At 41.0% G+C, this 17,855-nt stretch overlaps 1 protein-coding gene across 3 annotated transcripts in view; it reads right to left on the bottom strand.

Moving 5' to 3' along the window:
- Positions 1-291: 291 nt before the first annotated feature.
- The window catches only part of SLC37A1 (solute carrier family 37 member 1), a 35,188-nt gene continuing 17,624 nt past the window's right edge, over positions 292-17,855 (bottom strand). For all 3 annotated transcript variants that reach the window (XM_083854666.1, XM_083854665.1, XM_083854667.1), the window contains 11 exons: positions 16,817-16,900; positions 12,873-12,995; positions 11,205-11,295; positions 10,221-10,283; positions 9,304-9,389; positions 8,610-8,658; positions 7,734-7,807; positions 6,831-6,909; positions 5,521-5,618; positions 3,566-3,618; positions 292-2,928 (listed from right to left, as the gene is read on the bottom strand). In XM_083854666.1, coding sequence (XP_083710792.1) covers positions 2,913-2,928; positions 3,566-3,618; positions 5,521-5,618; positions 6,831-6,909; positions 7,734-7,807; positions 8,610-8,658; positions 9,304-9,389; positions 10,221-10,283; positions 11,205-11,295; positions 12,873-12,995; positions 16,817-16,900 — 816 coding nt within the window. In that variant the 3' untranslated portion in view covers positions 292-2,912. The remainder of the gene's footprint in view (positions 2,929-3,565; positions 3,619-5,520; positions 5,619-6,830; positions 6,910-7,733; positions 7,808-8,609; positions 8,659-9,303; positions 9,390-10,220; positions 10,284-11,204; positions 11,296-12,872; positions 12,996-16,816; positions 16,901-17,855) is intronic.

Here is a 17,855-nt window from a genome sequence, read left to right as displayed (position 1 = left end):
TTTTAAGAGAATCAAGACAATAAATCTTGGAGATGATCAGAGCTAGAGAGAAAGGATGAAGCTTTTCCATGTCAATTCCATATATACTGAAGAACAAAGCTGACAACAACAAAAAAATCACCTTAAAAGTCACCATAGGAGCCACACTCAGCCCCTGGGTCAGGCAAATGCCCCAGCAGGGATGTCTGTCCTTCCAGCCAGTAAATGGAGCATTTCTTCATGGAGATGTAAGAGAGAAAAGTACTCAACAATTCTCTTTTTAGAACAGAATCTATTTTTATTCAACACAGGATGGTGAATGGATAAAATTCACAATAATCAGCACTAAAAAAACCCCAACAAACCAACCCTGCAGTCACATTTAAATTTGGCTGTACCTACTGGTCACTCACATTTTTACATACAAAATTTTGTCAGTCTTGCCCATTTCCAGATTAATGGATATGGACAGCTGATACTAACAAAACACACAGTTTATTCACTATTTGGGGGACCTTTAGGGTTTGGTTTATTTAAAGGAAACCAGATCTTTATCTTTTTGTCCAACAAATTTGTAGCTTGGAGGGAACTGAAATGTAAATCTGTCATTACCCCATACTCAAGTCACTGCAGTGCAAAAGCAATTCAAATAAATAAATAAATAACAGCAGCAGCCCCAACGAGTAAAACCCAAAACATATTTAAATACCTTCAGAAATACAACCAAAAGCTTTTAAACCTCAGACTTCAGCCCACAGGGAATAGCTTCTCAAAATCTGAGTGCAGCAGAGTTTGAACTCTTTCAGTAAACTGGTATAAAGCTCTACACATATTTTTGGGAAAAGGGATTGGAATACCCAGCTCAAGTGGTTCTTCATCCATCTCTCCCTCCCCACACAGGCACTGAAGTTGTGCCAGGACGGCTGTTTTGGGGTTGCAATGTTATTTTTGCCCCATCAGTGGCTGTTTCAGTGGTGCCCCAGGTTCAGTCTGGTTGAGCAAGGAGCAGTTTGACATTCCAGGAGCAGTTTCCCATCCCGGGAGGATGGAATTCCTTTCAAGTAACACACTGCTGCACAGTTCTGTCACGTTTAACCACAGCCAAAGCACAGCACAGACTGTTGAGTTCACATATTGAGTATCCCCCCTGGTTTACTGAAAATGTGTGAGGTCAACCTTCCACCCAAGTGAGTGCAGGGACAGGACCCTTCTAGAGCTCCCTGCAAGGACCTGGCACCTTCCCCAAGTCCCTGTGGGTCTGAGGTCATCCCTGCACCTCTGCTCAGCAAAACAGATAAAAATGAGCCCGTTCTGACACTGTTCAGGTCAAATGAAGCACTTGTGCTCCACAAGATCCAACTAGTGAAGCAACTCAAAGACTGACCAGGTACAAAACAGCCCTGGAAATTAAGTGTTACCAGCACCTGATGGGACATTCCTGAATATTTTTCAGGGTTTTTAAAGTGTTTTGCTAATCAAGTGGAAAGACTCCTGCGCTGTCTCACAAACCTTAAGAGCACAGAGCAAGACGAAGGCCTAGAGCTTTAATAAATACAGTTAAGGACAACACACAGTTTAAATTACCAAATCTTTGTGATCTAAGTATAAACACCCCATTAAAAAAAAAGAGATTGCTTTTCACAAAAAGAAATCTTTTCACAAAAAGATTTCATACCCCCCAAAAAAAAACAACTTAAAAAATAATCACAGAAACATTCTGTTTGCAAAGCAGACAGCTGTACAAAGAAATGATACATACTGAAGACATTAAACCATCAATTTTCTGGGTAGCACTAGCTACTCAAATGTTCTCTTACAAACTACCACCCACACAGGTAATTTTTCTTCTCTAGTATTTTGGCTCCAAAAATCTGAAACCCAGAGCCACTTGAGAGAGATTTCTGGATATTAAGGCCCAGATCTGACAATGACTTCCACGTGCAGACACCAGCACTGAAAGCCAACAGAGATTCCTGTGCCAGAGGGCACCAAAGCAGCTCCACTGCTCAGTCCTGTGGGGCTGAAGCAGTTCACAGCTCTCCTCCACCCCAAAAAAACCCCTCTCATGCCAGCCCAGCCCAGCAGAGCAGCACAATTCTGTGATGTCTGCACAACCAGTTTATAATGCCCTGAAAAATCATTAGAGCCCTCACTGGAAATTCTGACTCATAAACTGCTTTTTGTTGCTTAGGACTCCTGTTTGGTTTTTTTTGCATAATCCTAATGGAGGACTAACATCCATCCAGAGGATCAGTGAAAACTGCTAACTGCAGTACACAGCCAAGAGTAAATTCTATTTTATAACCTACCAAAAGGCTGGATGGTGTCCTTGGGAAGTAGTACTGGAGCTAGAAACTAATAATACAGCAGGGTGGTTATTGTCTGAGCAGCTTCAAATACTAATAGCAGCACATCTTAATAACCAGCTGATATTGTCCTCTATAAAGTGATGCTCTCAGTGTACACAAGATGACATAAGAGACGCATACTTTGCTCACTGACACTGGCACAGTCACTCAGAGACTCTTAAAATTTCAACTTCCTCCTGTGCTCTAGCTTTGCCTTGATTTTTGGCAAATACACAGTCCATAGTTTCAATTAAAAACATCCTATCAAAAGAAATAAAAAAGGCACTTGGTACTTCTCTTTGGCTCAGTTGAGGCCTGCTGCTGAAACCTTCCCAAAGTCCCCATCTCTTCATCTGATGAACAGTTGCCATCCTGAGGTACTTATTCATGTGCAAAAATCAGAGCTTCAGGGATTTACCAGCTGCTCCCAGCAAACCTGCAAGGCTCTTCACCTCTTCACCACACAGAGACTCTTCAAACACAGAACAAGGTGTCCCTCTTTAAACACAGAATAAGGTGTTTGGTTTTTCAGGGAAGAGCTCCATCCACTGGCACATTTCTTATTCCCAGGTCTGGTCTCGTAGCTCAGTGCTCTTTGAACCTGGGGAAGAACAGCAACCAGGCAGGAAAAGCTGAGGTGTGAGGCAGAACAGACACCAGAAGGCAAGATCCAGCCCCTGCTGTGCAGTTTTATATTATCTCCATTTTACTTCTCCAAAATTCTACAAGGCTCAATTTAGATTTTGGGTATTGATTCAATAGATTTTTTTTCCCCTCAATTTAAAATACTGTAAATTCAGAGCCACCTTTTTCTTTAAGGAGAACTTTTGGAGAAAGTTACATTTCAAACTATTTTAAACACCGGGCAGGCAACTCCCCCATCTGCACAATGAAACACATGGAGGATTAAACATTTGGGGAAAAAAAAAAAAAAATCCCACAAACAAGAAGCTGTGACAGAGGTGTGTTTTCAGATATTTTTCAAAAGTAGATGTTTTAAAAGAAAATATCCATGATCTGAAAACAAACTGAGGTTACTCTTTTGAAGCAGAATTAAGACAGAAATGGACAAAAAAGTTTAACATGTCCAGTCTACATTTAGGTATTATGGGACAAAGGCTGGAATTGATCTTGGAGGTCTTTTCCAACCTCAATGATCATTTATGACTATATATGGAAGGCTTAGAAATGTGTTTTCAAAGTGTTATTGAAGAGCAGCAGCCATAAAAAACACTTACAGGGTGTGATCTGCGTGACACTGAAGTTCCTTCTGGATAAGACGGAGTAAGAGCTGCAAAAACAATCACAAAATCTCCTTCAGTATCATCCAGACAAACAAGAAGCAGAATTATTCACTGTTATTTGGAGAGCCTCTCATTTGAAGCATTACCCTGTAATGCTGAACTTTTTTTAAAAAAATAAATATTTACAGATGCTCAATAATGTTTGGAAGAGGAGATTTCACAATAAGAAGGCAAGAGGAAAATAATTTCCTTTTTGAGTCTGAGAGGTCAATTTCTTCACAAAACCCACAATGGTTTTCTGGTTATTTTACCACCAAATGGGTAAAGAAACCAGCAGAGGGACCCCGAGGCAAGAAATTTTGGAGCATGGAAGTATTTTAGCTGCTATTCCCCAAAACAACCCTGTGTGTGAAAAGTTTTAATTCCACAATTAGTCAAGGTGAGAACAGACAGTCACATTCGCTTGTCTGTGCAGTATCGGGGCTTCCAAGTGCACTTTAAAAGGATTATTGAGATTGTAGCAGGAAAGTGATTTTACAAATACAATTTGGAGGTTCTCATGTACATTAAAGACAGAAATTGAGCTTTCAGGGTTCCTCACTATTTCAGGTTATCTTATCCTCAGAATCTCACTACTGTAAGTTTTCTCACTGTTGTAAATATGAATGTTTTAAGAAGTTAAACATATTCAGAGACACAGAAGTGGCCAAGAGTAACAAAACTGAATGCCACATAAGAGGCTAAATCTCCCTCCAGGTATCCTTGGAGAAGTAACATTTGAACACAGGTATCCATATGCTGCACTGCAAAAACCAGGAAAAGCAGAACAGTTATGCAAAAAAAGTATTTATTACAACTGCAGAGTCAAACCTCTCAAAACCAGAGCTTTGCAAAGGCATTTTAATGGATTCTGCAAAGAAATGTGGCATTTTTAAAATTTTAATCAATGACTGTAAGGGAAAAACAATGAGAACTTTATCTAAGGAAAATATAACAACCCCCCAAGCCTCACTCTGCAGCATGAAATACCAAATACTGAGACCAGCAGAAACCAGGATGTGCTGCTGTGGATAAAGTTGCTGACTACAAGTGGCACCACACTTCAGCTATTAACTTATCCAATTTTTTGATTTAATTTCCAGAGAATTACTCCGAAACATGAAAGAAAAACAAACAAACAAACAAACAAAAAAAACCACACCAAAACACAAAACAAAACAAACAAAAAAAAACAAAACCACAAAACTTTTAAAGTTGGGGTTTAATTTGAATTTAGGGCGGGAAAAAAAGCCTCAGTTGTAACTCACAGGCTTTCTGATTTTCTTGTGTCAGGAAGGGAATAGTCTGACACTCTCAGCTCCTCTGCAGGAGCCCAGAGCTCAGTGCTTTGGACCAAACCACCATCCCTGTGCTCTTTTTATTCCCCCAAACATCTGCTCGTGGTTACTGTGAAAAGCCAGGATTTTCAGTTCTTCATCTCACTTAGTACAGCTGTTTCAGGGCCCTCCTGGAATATGTGATGCATTAACTTTCAACAGCTTCATTATCAGGGTGATTTTAGCGATACAGCAATGTAGGAAAACGTTTTTTATGGCTTTGGTAACCAGGCTTTAAAGAACACTGAAGTGATTCTTCTGTGAGTGGAATTGAGGCAACTTCTAGGTTTAAATATGAAGGTTTACTTGCAATTATGCCTGCCATAAGCTGCTCAGGCAGCAATTAACAGCTGGGTATTTGCTCAGGAATTGAAGTGCATCAGAATTGATCTGCACTTTTCATTAAAATTAGATGAGAATTTCAAAACCAGCAAATCTCCTGTTAGACTGAAAACCTCCTACACCACTGGATGTCTAATACAACACAGAATATTGAAATGGCAAAAGGAAAATTTGCATTTTGAGGTAGTTTAGCACAGAGGAAATACACATAATCTAAATTTTTAGACTTACTAGCAAGGCACATGCATCTGCCACCATGAGCATGTAAAACACGTTGTTCCAACCAGAAGGGGAAATAAGGCCAGCCAGGAGAGGTCCCAAAGCTGCACCTAAAATACAATATTGGCATTATATTTTGGTATTTTAGATTATATACTGACAGAGCTGTGCAATGTAAGATTTACTGTACTGAAATGCAGTTATTCAGAATCAGAGTATTCATTTTTCCACCTAGCTAACTCACTATTACCTGATGTATTAAAAAGTCCCAGGAAGTGCAAAACATTACTGGTACAGATGGGAAGCTGGAAGACTTGGATGTGTGATAAACATCTGCCTCTGGCTCAACAAAATGCTCATCCAGTACTGAGCTGAATTTTACTGTTTTCCCTTCCACAGGGAGGGCATAAATAAAATATCCCTGATCCCAGGAAAGCCCAGTGCCATCTCCTTTTGCTGTCTTTGCCCAGTATCAGTGATCCCCCTCTTCCTCCCACCCTCAGGTGTGGCACCACTGAAGTTTCAGGTAAAGTTTGTGCTATTCCCCATTGTCTTGGGTTGCAATGCAAGATGTAACCAGCAGTATGTATTCTATTGCCAGCTGTTAAAACCAGGTTGGGGAGTGTTCTTTATCTCTTCCACCACCCATCCTCCCTCCATGGGATCTCTGCTGTCCATGGGCCATCCAGGCTCACTGCAGGGCTGATACAATTCCATCATCCCACTGGGATGATGCTCCATCCCACTGGGTGGAAATGCTCCACCCAGCAGGAGGACCTGCATTCCTACCTGGATAAAACCTGAGATTCAGAACACCAGAGCAGCCTGTTTGCACTGGATTCCCAGAGGAAAACCAGACTCATCTCACCACCACTGGACCCTTCTACAGGATCATCTCTGCTCCAACAGAACCACATCTGTCAGTCCAGGAGGATTTATTTGGACTGATCCTAACACCCTGACCCACACGGTGTCAGGTTGTGTTCTCACTCTGTCAGTGTTTTCCTTTTTGTTTGTTTCCTCTTTTTGTACTACTACATTTTTATTTTTTAATATCCCTAGTAAAGAACTGCTATTCCTATTCCCATACCTTTGCCTGAAAGCCCCTAATTTCAAAATTGTAACAATTTGGAGGGAAGGGGTTTACATTCTCCATTCCAAGGGAGGTTTTGGCGTTCCCTGGCAGACACCCGTCCTTCCAAACTAAGACACTGATTCCCAAAACTGTTCTGAGTCCCGGCAAAATGTGAACTGAAGAGCCCAGATTCCCAAAAATGTTTTGTTTTAACCTGTCCCAGCTGGGGCACGTGGCCTTGGCTTACCCACAGATCCCGTCCCATCGATGATTGCCGTCACGGTGGACAAGGCTCTTGCGTTCCCTTTCAGGCTTTTGTGGGTACCCTGGAGGGACAGAGATGGCTTGGACCCATCCTGAGCTGAGCTCAGAGAAAGCCCTGGTTAACACTATCCATCTCCCACCCCTCCACACTGCTGTGTGACACCTTGCAGTGTCAGCCCGTTGAGCAAGGCTAAGGACAAAATGGACATTGCCTAGTGGTCACCTCGGTCCTGCCAACACCACCAGGCCAAGGACAGGGCTCCAGGGGAGCCTGCTCCTTTTCCTGTATTTAAAACATTCCTGCCTTTCAGACAATAGGAGGACTTTTGCCTCTTGCTTGGTGCCCTGAAGAACCAACAACACATTACAAACCAAACTTCCAAAGTCTCCCTACTGAGCAATGTTAATGTCTTCACGTGGCACTTGTGACTTGAGTGAGCTGATCCTGCTGCAGGTGCTGGCAGCTTAAGTACCTGGACTTCTTATTTTCACATACTTTTACTTCTGTGAAGGTCTGTACAAGATAGAGCGTTCTGATGGGAATTAAATCACCAGCTCATGTCCCACACAGGTACCGCTCCTCCAATAATTTAAAAACGCAAAATGGGGACAAGGCACTTGTACAGAGGCCTGGCTTTGCATTCAATCTGGGCTGCCACCCACAGTCTTGTGAGTGGTCAAGAATAATTTAGAAGCCTCTCACAAGCATGGCACTCATTCATACCAGAACATAAACTCTAAAACAGATCTCAGTGGCTGAGTTCAGCACTGCCCTTCCAGCTCCTCACTCCTTTGCTCTGGGACAATGCAGCCCCTTCCCTGGTGACCCTGCAGAAGTCAAAGGACTTTCTCTGGAGGCCAATGTAACAGGGAAAGCCAAACTCACCAAGTCAGCAGAGACAGCAGTGGTGATCAGGGCATAAGGGCCATTCACCAGGGCACCGCTGATGAGCAGCATCACTGTTCCAAGTTTAAAAAAAAAAAAAAAAAAAAAAAAAAAAAAAAAACGGAAAATGTGAGTTGCATGAAAAACTGTTCACCATAACAACAGGAGACATCACAGCCTATGGTTCCAAGTGGTTTAATCCTTCCTTGGCTCCCCTGACCCAATACAGAATTGGGAAAGGATGAAAACCAACATCCATTCCTCTCTCTTTTCAATGCTCACTCCATGATGTGAATTCTCAAACATACCAGAAGATGGGGCTGAGACAAAAAGCACCTCCCAGGGTCTTTACCTTCTGAGAGGTCACAGAAAGAGGAATGTTTGATCAAACTGACCATGAGGGCAGGAGTTGCTCACAAGATACACCCACAAGTCCCTTCCCTCCTTGTACAGCACCAGAGGACCCTAAAAGTGAACTCATGTTTTCATTTCTGGTTTGAGGTAACATAGAAAGCCAAAGGTGAATTCAGCCTATTCAAGTAAAGTTAATGCTGCTGTCTAAAAGTACTACAGGCAACATTTAAACACCTCTGACATTTGGCACAAGGGATATAAAAACGCCTGTGCTGACAGAAGAAGCTCCAGAAAGACCAATGATATTAACTATATCTGTTCTCTTGCCACCCCTTACTCATTTCCTGTCTTCCCACTTCAACCTGTAAAATGCCTGCAAGACCAAATCTAAGGAATTTGATTCCACACTTCGTCCTCTAAGAAAAAGATAAAATAGAAAACAAAGAACAAAAGGAAGATGCATCAAAGGTCATAAATGCGAAGTTCATAGAAAGCTGGGCAGAGTAACGTAAGAATACTCACCTACAGTAGCCTCAAGGCCCATTTTACTGACTGCAGAGAACATGTATAGCTGGAAAGAGAATAAGTAACCACTCAGAATACCAACATATGGACTAATCCTTAGTTCCCCATTTACCCCATGCTAACTACAAGATATCTTAGCTGGCATTACATGAAAGTTCCAGGTTTTACTAAACCCTTTTAGGCCACAGCAGAATGATTGTTTGATTGGACACAGAAAGGAGATAAGATTCTCTATGTCCTTTCAGAAGGAAGGGCTGTGCTATGAGACCACTCAATCTTGAACTTTCCAACTGCAGCTTCAACATAGCACAGAATACAACTAATGAAACATCAAATAAAAATGTCTCTCTCATGTCCATCTGCTGGTTTTCCAACAGTTACAGCTCAGAAATTTTAGCCTTTGAGCAGGTAAAACCCTTGCTAACAAATGAACATCAAACTTTACAAGAGAGTGAAACTTTCCATATATTCTGTAACAAAAAAACCCAAAACATAAGATTTGTTTGCTTGTTTAGTAAACAAGCTTGTTAGCTTGTTTAGCCCAAATATCTATACTTGCTCAACTTTTCATGCCATTTTTTAATCTGGCCTGGACTCTTTACACCCAGGCTGAGAGGTGCTGGCTGCAGAAGTGTCCAGGGCATGGTGTCACAGCCTCAGGCAGGGCTGTGAGAGAGGGACAGGCTCTTACTGTGGGTGCTGCAAGCAGCAACATCATTCCGCAGGTGGACGCCCTCTTCTCCAGCCTGTCTGAAATCAGACCTGCCAAAATCCCACCTGAAAGAACACACAAGGTGTGAGGAAAACGTTCAGTGTGTGCTTTGCACAGAAGACAGCAGTTTAATTCAATGCAACAGAATCCAGTGGCTTTTACTGCACAGTTACACAATTCAGACAGCAACAGCCTGATTAACCCAACCAGTTCTGACCTGAAGCCAGGTCTCATTGTTTCTCCTCATTATTTATTCCATATATCCAAGACAAAAAGCCTTTTACCAGGTGCCACATGGCCCTATTGCTGGAGTTCTGGTATCCACTCACTGGTCTCTTAATTCCTCACATGCAATAGAAAACTTGCTTCCCTGTCCATGTCCCATTGCAACCAGGGAAAGGAACTAAACTGTCTGCACTGGCATGAAAATTTATTCAGTGGTCACCTTGAAAATTATAAAGAAATAGCCTAGTCCTTATCCAATTTTATCACATACATTTATGTAAGACATCAAAAAAACCCCAAACCAAAACACTTGTGGCCATTAACCTTTGTGCCCACGAAATCCACACCACTGAGCAAACAGGGACAGTTCTCTTAATTTAGACTGACAAAAGGATGTATTTTGATGGGGGGTGACCAAGACTCATGGGCCAGAGCTGACAGAGATAAAAGATTCCATAATTTGACTATTCCAATCTGTACTGGAAAGTATCACTGGCTGTGAAAGTATTTTACAAGATTTTCACTTTTCAACACAACTCACAGCTCATTACCTTTACTGCTACTCTTTTTCAGTAGAAATAATGCATGTGAACTATAAAATACGTAAGCTGTGCATACCAGAGCCTTTCCTGAACTGGTGTGATCAAGAGTGAAGTAACATTAAAACTCACCAAAGATCCCACCCACATCAAATAGCGTAGAAAGGTCCCCAGCTCTTTTGGCATCAAGATGCTCTGGTGAGAGAAGCAAAACATTTGTCTCATTCCTGGGCTATAAAACATGGAAATCTCAGCAGTTTTGTAAAGCCAGGACAAAGGCATCTTACAGCAGAATTCTTTATTTAGAATAAGCCATAATAAGTTGATGTTGTGTAAAAGAAATACGAACAAAAGTAGGTATTCAGCAATACAGACTTTCCAATGCAATTACTCTCACTGGAAGAGACATTTTACCACTTTTATAATCACAGAATTCCAGGATGGTCTGGGTTGGAAGGGATCTTTAAAGGTCACCCAATCCAACCCCTCTGCCATGAGCAGAGATTTATGATGGTCTTCAATTAGATCAGGTTGCTCAGAGCTCCATCCAGCCTGAGTTTCCTGGATTGGGGCATCCACAGGTTCTGTGGGCAGCCTGCTGCAGCATTTCACCACCCTCATTGCAAAAAATTCTTCTTTATACCTAGTCTAAATCTACCCTCTTTTAGTCTAAAATCATTACCCCTTCTCCTATCACAACAGACCTTGCTAAAAAGTTACAGATACTCCATCTTGCACTCTGTAAGTATAAAAACATCAAAACATCAGTACTGAACAGATAAATTAATTTGCATTATTTTGTACACATTTTAATAGGACACTTCAATCACGAAAAATATTGTTAGAAAGCAAAACTTTGATTTGTTTGCAAGAGCCAAAGACACAGCATTTATGCCTGGAATTACTGAAGATAAGCCAGCCACTTCTGTTTGCTTTGAAAATGCTCCCCCATAACACTGAATTCATAAACCTGCTTGGTGACTTACAACTCCCCTGCTATGCCAGCAGAGAAAGCCTCTTTTAGAGCCAGTAATGTTTATTTTCTTATTTATTCCAAGCTCATATTTGCAGAGACTTTGTAGCCATAATTCTGTACCCCTTTCCTGTAATACTCACCTACATTTGTGATGTAGAGGGGAAGCCAGAAGAGGAAAGTGTAGCTCACCAGCTTTGCAAACAGGAGACAAAGGGAGAACTCCACGACTCCCTGAGGGAATAATGAAAACAGGGAGTTAGTATCTTGACAGAGCTATTTGCTTTCACAGACCATTATGAAAATGGTTTCTAGGAAGCATTTAGGCTTTTCTTTTCCTCCCATGAATTCCCAAGAAGCATTCTTCCCCTGAGAGCACAAAGATTGCACTCTGAGCAGACTGTGGTATTTTACTTACATGTTTCAATTGTACTCAACTGCCTGAAGAGAGATCACTAAAATGATACTGAATAACCTGAGCAGAGAATACAGAAATTAATGTGAAGGATTTCATACTGTTTGGGACACCTGCATCACTCATTTCCCTTAAATAAAGTTGTTATACAGCATTAGAGCAGGTTTGGAGTGTGTACCAGAGAAACTGGCATATTTTTGTGCTCTTTATCTCCTTTCTTCTGATGGGTTCAAGATTTCTCCCTTATTGTTCAGCTCTTTAAAAAGCCAGTAAACCAGTCTGACACAGTTCAGATCAGAATGTGGTAAGAGCACATCACAGACTGAGCAAAGACCTGCTTAAAGCTCTAACCTGCTCCATCCTCTTTCCTGCTGAGCACATAAAAATTCATTTACTGCACAGAGCTGCAACTAAACTGCCAAATTAACCCATTTTCATTTCCTTCACCATCTGATAGGTTCTTGTTTGAAACCAGAAATCTTAAATCTCTGGCATGGGGGCTGCAGTTATCCTGAGGAACAGGATTACATACATTCCACATGCAGCTGTGACCCTTCCCACCAACAGGCAGGACAAGTATCACAGGGTTTCTGAGATTCCAGTGGCAGCAGCAGCAATTCTTCACCCACTACTTCCACTTTGCCACAGGAAAAACAGTTGAGGACCAGACTGAACATGACAAGAAGAAGCAGGAATACAGAGGTTGGGTGCAGAATTTTTTTTTTTTTATACTCTACACATGGTCCAAATAAATCTCCAAATAATCCTACTTCTGCATTCAGGCTTCAGGTTGAGAGGACAAACAAAAATGACAGGTTCTGACCTTGAGGAAGCTTCCTTTCCTTTACCAGCAGACCAAATGTTTGGGCTGCCTGAAACTTCTCAAGAAAGAGGTTTTAAGATTAAAGCTTTTTAAAACAATGTAAAAAGGGGAGCTATAGGAGGAAGTTCTGACACACAGAAGTGCTTATGGACTCAGTTTGCCATTTCACCCTTAACAAGGACATGTCATTAGGTTCAGTCAACTTTTACAACAGACTTTAGGACAGAATAAACTATTTCAGCCAAAAAGGAAGGACCTACAGCAACCCACCTGTCCAACTGCTAAGCCCCTTCAGGGCAGACACAAGCTGAAGCATCCTGATAAAGCCATTATCCAAATGCCTCTTTAACATTATCAGGGAGAGATCAGCAGCTCTCTCTCCACCTTCCCTCCTTAGGAAGCTGCAACGAGCAATGAGGTCCCCCCTCAGCCTCCTTTCCTCCAAATATATCAAGCCCAAAGACCCCCACATGATGCAAAGTTAATATCCATTACTGCTCCATCCAAGACCTCATAGAAATATGAATTCTGAGGCAAAATTTCATTCTTAAGAGGATCACCACAGGCACTCACAGGTATCCTCAGGGCCCCAAGGAAGCTGATGGCTGATGTCCCATGCCTTCCTTCCCCAGTGCTGGAGCTCAGTGACACGCTGCAGTTCTCACTGTCAGGGAGTAAATGCTGCATCTCTGCATCCTGCAACATCCCCCAGCAACAGATGAGAGGGAGAAAAGAACAAAGAAACAAAATATGCATCAAGAAATCAAACAGTTCCAAAGTAATTTTTAAAAACAAGCATCTACTTTGTCACAGAAAGTTACAGCTTTTAAAAATGTCTTGGTGTGGATATCCAGAGCATACAGACAGAGCAGAGACTATATTGAGAATATCAGCTGCTATCTGGCTGTTTCTGTCTGAGTGCACACAGTCCATAATAGAACCAAGTTTCTGTTCTATTAAAGAACAGTTTCAAGTTGCAAGACTCCCACATATTAAGAGTACATCCAGTGGAATAAAAGAGTTTCCAATTTTCCCTCACCCCACTACATAAATGTGGTCAAATTAAAGCTGACAAGCTTCTGAGTCCTACAGCACTGTGTACAAGGAATTTCCACAAGGATACATTTCTGTATAAAATCACGTATTATCTTCTTTCTGGACAAATACTGAGCCTGTTTCTCAGATTCTGTAATATCATCTTATTGACTGATCTTAGTACAGGCCATCTTTCCACATGAATTATGGACAGTGAGTGCTTTATGTTAAGCAATCACTTCTTTTTCAAATCTGTTCCATTTGAGCATTGCAATTCCCACATTATAAAAGCCTGGAGCTCACCAGCATTGCCTAAGTTGTGAATTCGGAGTTCTTTTCTAATACTAGGAAGGAAGGATTCCATTGGCTGCTAAGAATACTTGTGGAGCAAGTTACCACTCCACAAGAACAAGCCATCCCAGTGTAGCCAGGAAGGTTTATGTTATTTTTAATCCTCTACCAGACTGAAGTGAACTCTCAGAATAGAACTGGAAATTTACATCTTACAGCTGTACACAGAAAAAAAAAATCAGGTATAAACAGACCTCAGTACTTCTTTTCCAACTTGGAAAAAGGATGGGATGTAGCTATGCTCACTTTTATCTGCCTGCTGAAAGGCTTTACCAAGCTGTGTACTTTTCCTAGTTATGTATTCTACACACTGTCTTCTTTCTCCTAATTCTTCAACATCTGAGCAAAGCCTCAGTGAAGAATTAAGCCTCCAATATATATATGACTGTAGGCTAGAAAGGATATAACAGCAGGCTGTTCCATTTGCAGTGCTTATTGCAAAGATGAAAACTTTGATTTATATTTGCTAAGCTGATGGAAGAAAAAAAAAAAGTAAGTGCTGGGAAAATTCAATTCTGCTATTTTACACTCAATTATCCTAAATAAATCCTGTTTTTAAAGAATATCATTTAGGAGAGAGCACCAGGGAACCATCTGGACACCTGAGCCCAGATATTCAGCACAGATTTAGAAGCTGCCATGCTGCATCCAAAATTATTATGATTATTAGATGGGATGCAGGATTTACAGGAGGCCAGTGTCTGGGCTCAGGTGATAAAGCATTAACCAGAAGACAGAAAAAAACCCTAGGGACCTTTGACATGGCCCTACAAACCTGTGTCATAGCCCAGGAGTCACTCCATCATCATAAAAAACATTTGTGTTCTGAATTACTGGAGCAACTTCAAAACTTCATCTATTTTAACAGCACCAATTAAAACCATAAGCTATTGAATTTTTTTTAAAAATCAGAGAGGGGAAAAAGAAAGGTTTAAGCAATGAAGCTCCTCACTGGATACTAGACGGTGTCTGAGTATCTCTTTCATGATCAGCACAGCAAACTCAGGCAGGACTGTCTGAGACAACACCGCTCACTTCTCAGACAAGCAGCACTAAATCTGTTTTAGGAGAGTGGGTAAATATTGCAGCAGAGGTGACCCAAGTCCAAATAACTTACTTAAACTCACGTTGGAAACTTTTGTCAATGATTTGGGGGTTTTTATGCTGCACATAGTCAAAGGATGAATAAACCCAGCAGCTTGTGCTTGGCACAGGTGATGCTGTACAGCCTTGCCAGCTTGTCTCAGAGCATGATTAGGCATATGGCACACTCCTGGTCTCTGGGGAAGGATTCATTATCCCACAATTTTATATCCTACATTTTTAAGAGGCCAACCTAACATAAGCAGCAAAGAAGGCACAGAGGTATTCAAGTCACACAGCCAAAAACACATTCTGCTTTCAATCACTGCAGATCCTGAGTATTTGCTTCCTTTTTACAGTAATTGTAGAGGTCAATGAAAACCCAGTAAAAGCTGCCATCCCAGTGTGCTTGGAGACCAACCCATAAATGCAAAACATCTGCTGTTTGTAGAGGCTCAAAAGCTGACTGTGAAAATCAGCTCCAAATAACTGCAACACAAGCCCTGCAAAAAGGGGAAGATGTTCAGCTTGGCTCTGACAGGAAAAAGATGTTCTCTTGTCACTGGCAGAAAATCAGGAAGCCCCAAAGAGCGACAGAAAAAGGGTTTTAATGATTTTGTTTCTTTTTAAACCTTGTAAAGACTCTGTATCACAAACACACCCCAGCTGGCAGGGGAAGATATTCCCAGGATTGCCAGCAATTCCCCCAGGTTTGTTGTCCCTCTGTCCTGCTCCCAAGGGACACCAGTCAGTGGGACAGGGGGACATTTTCCTCACCCTTTGCTAGGCAGACGCTTCACAGAGTGGCAGTAGAGCCACCAGCAGAGTTAATCAGGAAATCTCTGTCTGCTGATTTGCTGATTTATGTGGTTTTTTACCTTTGTCATCATCATTTAGAATCACAGATTGGTTGGGGTTGGAAAGGACTTGATGATCATCCAATTCCAACCCCTTCCACTATCCCAGGTTGCTCCAAGCCCTGTCCAGCCTGGCCTTGGACACTTCCAGGGACAGGACAGCCACAGCATCTCTGGGCCACTTGTCCCACTGCCTCACCATCCTTTCTTCTGTAAATTTAAATGTATTTCTTCCATAAATTCCATCTTTTCTAAAGGCACCTGCTGATATTCTTACATCTCCCCTTACCTTCCAGCTGCTTGTGAAATAACACTGACAATTGGTTTTTGGGCAGGAGACAGCTGTTGGGCAGCTCAAAACAAAAATAATAAACTCAGAACAGAGGGGGTTTAAGCTGTATTGAAATGTCTCCTTAGTAAAAATTTCAAAACTTCTTTACCAACACTGATTATTCCACCCTGTGAATGCTCATTATTATTCTATTCTATGGACAAAGGATAAAGAGAACAGGAAGTTTCTATTTTCCTGGAAAAGTCTGAAAGAAGTTTAAAAAAAAAAAAAAAAGTAGTTATCCTCCCAGGATACAACATGCCAAGTGTACTGAATACAAATACATAATTTCAAATGGAAATTTTCAGCTCATGTCCATCACAAGATAAAATGGTTTTTGCGCCCACAAAATGGGCAAGTCCAAAATTAATTTTGTAGTGAGAAATAGCAGTCCTTATGGTTACGAGTTTTTAAGCAAGATTTTTGTGAATAATTGAGTATATTTAGAACTTTCCATTTTCACATATAATCTTGTAAGTACAGAGAGCTGTTGAAAGGAAAAGGGAGAGAAGTGAGACTGCAAGGATGGGACACAATAATTTATATTATACATAATTTAAATATTTCAAGTGGGCTGTCTTTAAAGTATTTTGCAGGGCATTATTTTGGATGGAATTGTGTCAAGATCACCAAGAGGAAAAAAAAATCAATTGAGCAAGCACTGCCATCTCCTACAGCTCAGTTTGCATTATTTATGGCAGGTGATGCTTTGTTCCTTCATCTGAAGTTACATCTCTGTGTGAAGATGGAAGCAGATTTCTGCATCATAAAAAGAGGAGCAAACTTTGCAAACAGTAAAGGTTTCATGTGAGCTGTAAGAAGCCTTCTATGCTATTTTACAGCAATATTTTATATTTTACCTGAGGTTTGCCATTTTCCTTAGCATTTAAGGTTGGCATCTGGATTCTGCACCGAGAGGAGCCATTCAGGAAGGTCTTAGAACTCTAAAGAAGGAAAACAAATAAACTTTATATTTTTGCTGCTTGGTTTTTTTTTTTTTTTTTTTTTTTTTTTTTTAAGGATGACATTAGTGTCAACCATCTCTCTGGCAAAAGTTTTTGTGCACTATAACATAAACTTAACCCCAACTGGAGCATCTTTAATTTGATGACTGTGTGGTTTGAGATTTTCAAGCTCTTACACAGATCTGTGGCAATGGACATAAAATGCACTCACAAATTGATCTGAATGTTTATTTCAACACTGGTTTTATACAGAAGAAGCTGAATTCAGAGCACACTCATGCCCCTCTCATTATTTTTAGCTGTTCTTTCCTCTACTGCACTTACTGATGTTGCAAACTAAGTTTTTGCTCTTAAGCAGATGATTCCAGCAACAACTACAGCAGTTGATTTCATGAAAACCTTAATTTTTCACTTTCCTAATCTCTTTTAAGAGAAAAGCTCATCCTTTTAGCTTATATTCTATAACACTACGTTCTTTTAGCCCATAAATGCACTGTGTTCTTCTGCACAGGAGTACTGATGAGGAGTCTGAGCACCTCCAGCAAGTTCCAGAAGAAAAAATGAGACAAAAAGTTGAATTTTAGGCACCAGATGGGACTTGCTTTTAATCCTTACTTATTAACAAGTACATTCCTGTGTCAGTTCACACCAAACTGCATTCACTGGAGAACACCATTCTGAGATCTTCAGTCTAAAGAGATTTACCAGGGACATTCGGATTTGTTTGCTGAAGTAAATATACAGCTCTAAAGTAAGTTTGCAGTCAGGTATGGACAACCTAAGACCAAAAAAAGCACTGTGTATTCCTCAGGGATGAGATGCTGAAGTGTCTGATCACATACTGGATGTCACATTGAAAAAAAAAAAAAACAACAAAAAGCAAGATAGAACACTAAAAAACCCTCAAACTCCACCAAATAACCCCCTACTAAAG

Source organism: Zosterops lateralis (assembly GCF_965231275.1).
Source record: "Zosterops lateralis genome assembly, chromosome: 2".
Lineage (NCBI taxonomy): Eukaryota > Metazoa > Chordata > Aves > Passeriformes > Zosteropidae > Zosterops > Zosterops lateralis.
The sequence above is the reverse complement of the archived record's forward strand: the minus strand, read 5'-3'. Positions and strand labels throughout refer to the sequence as shown.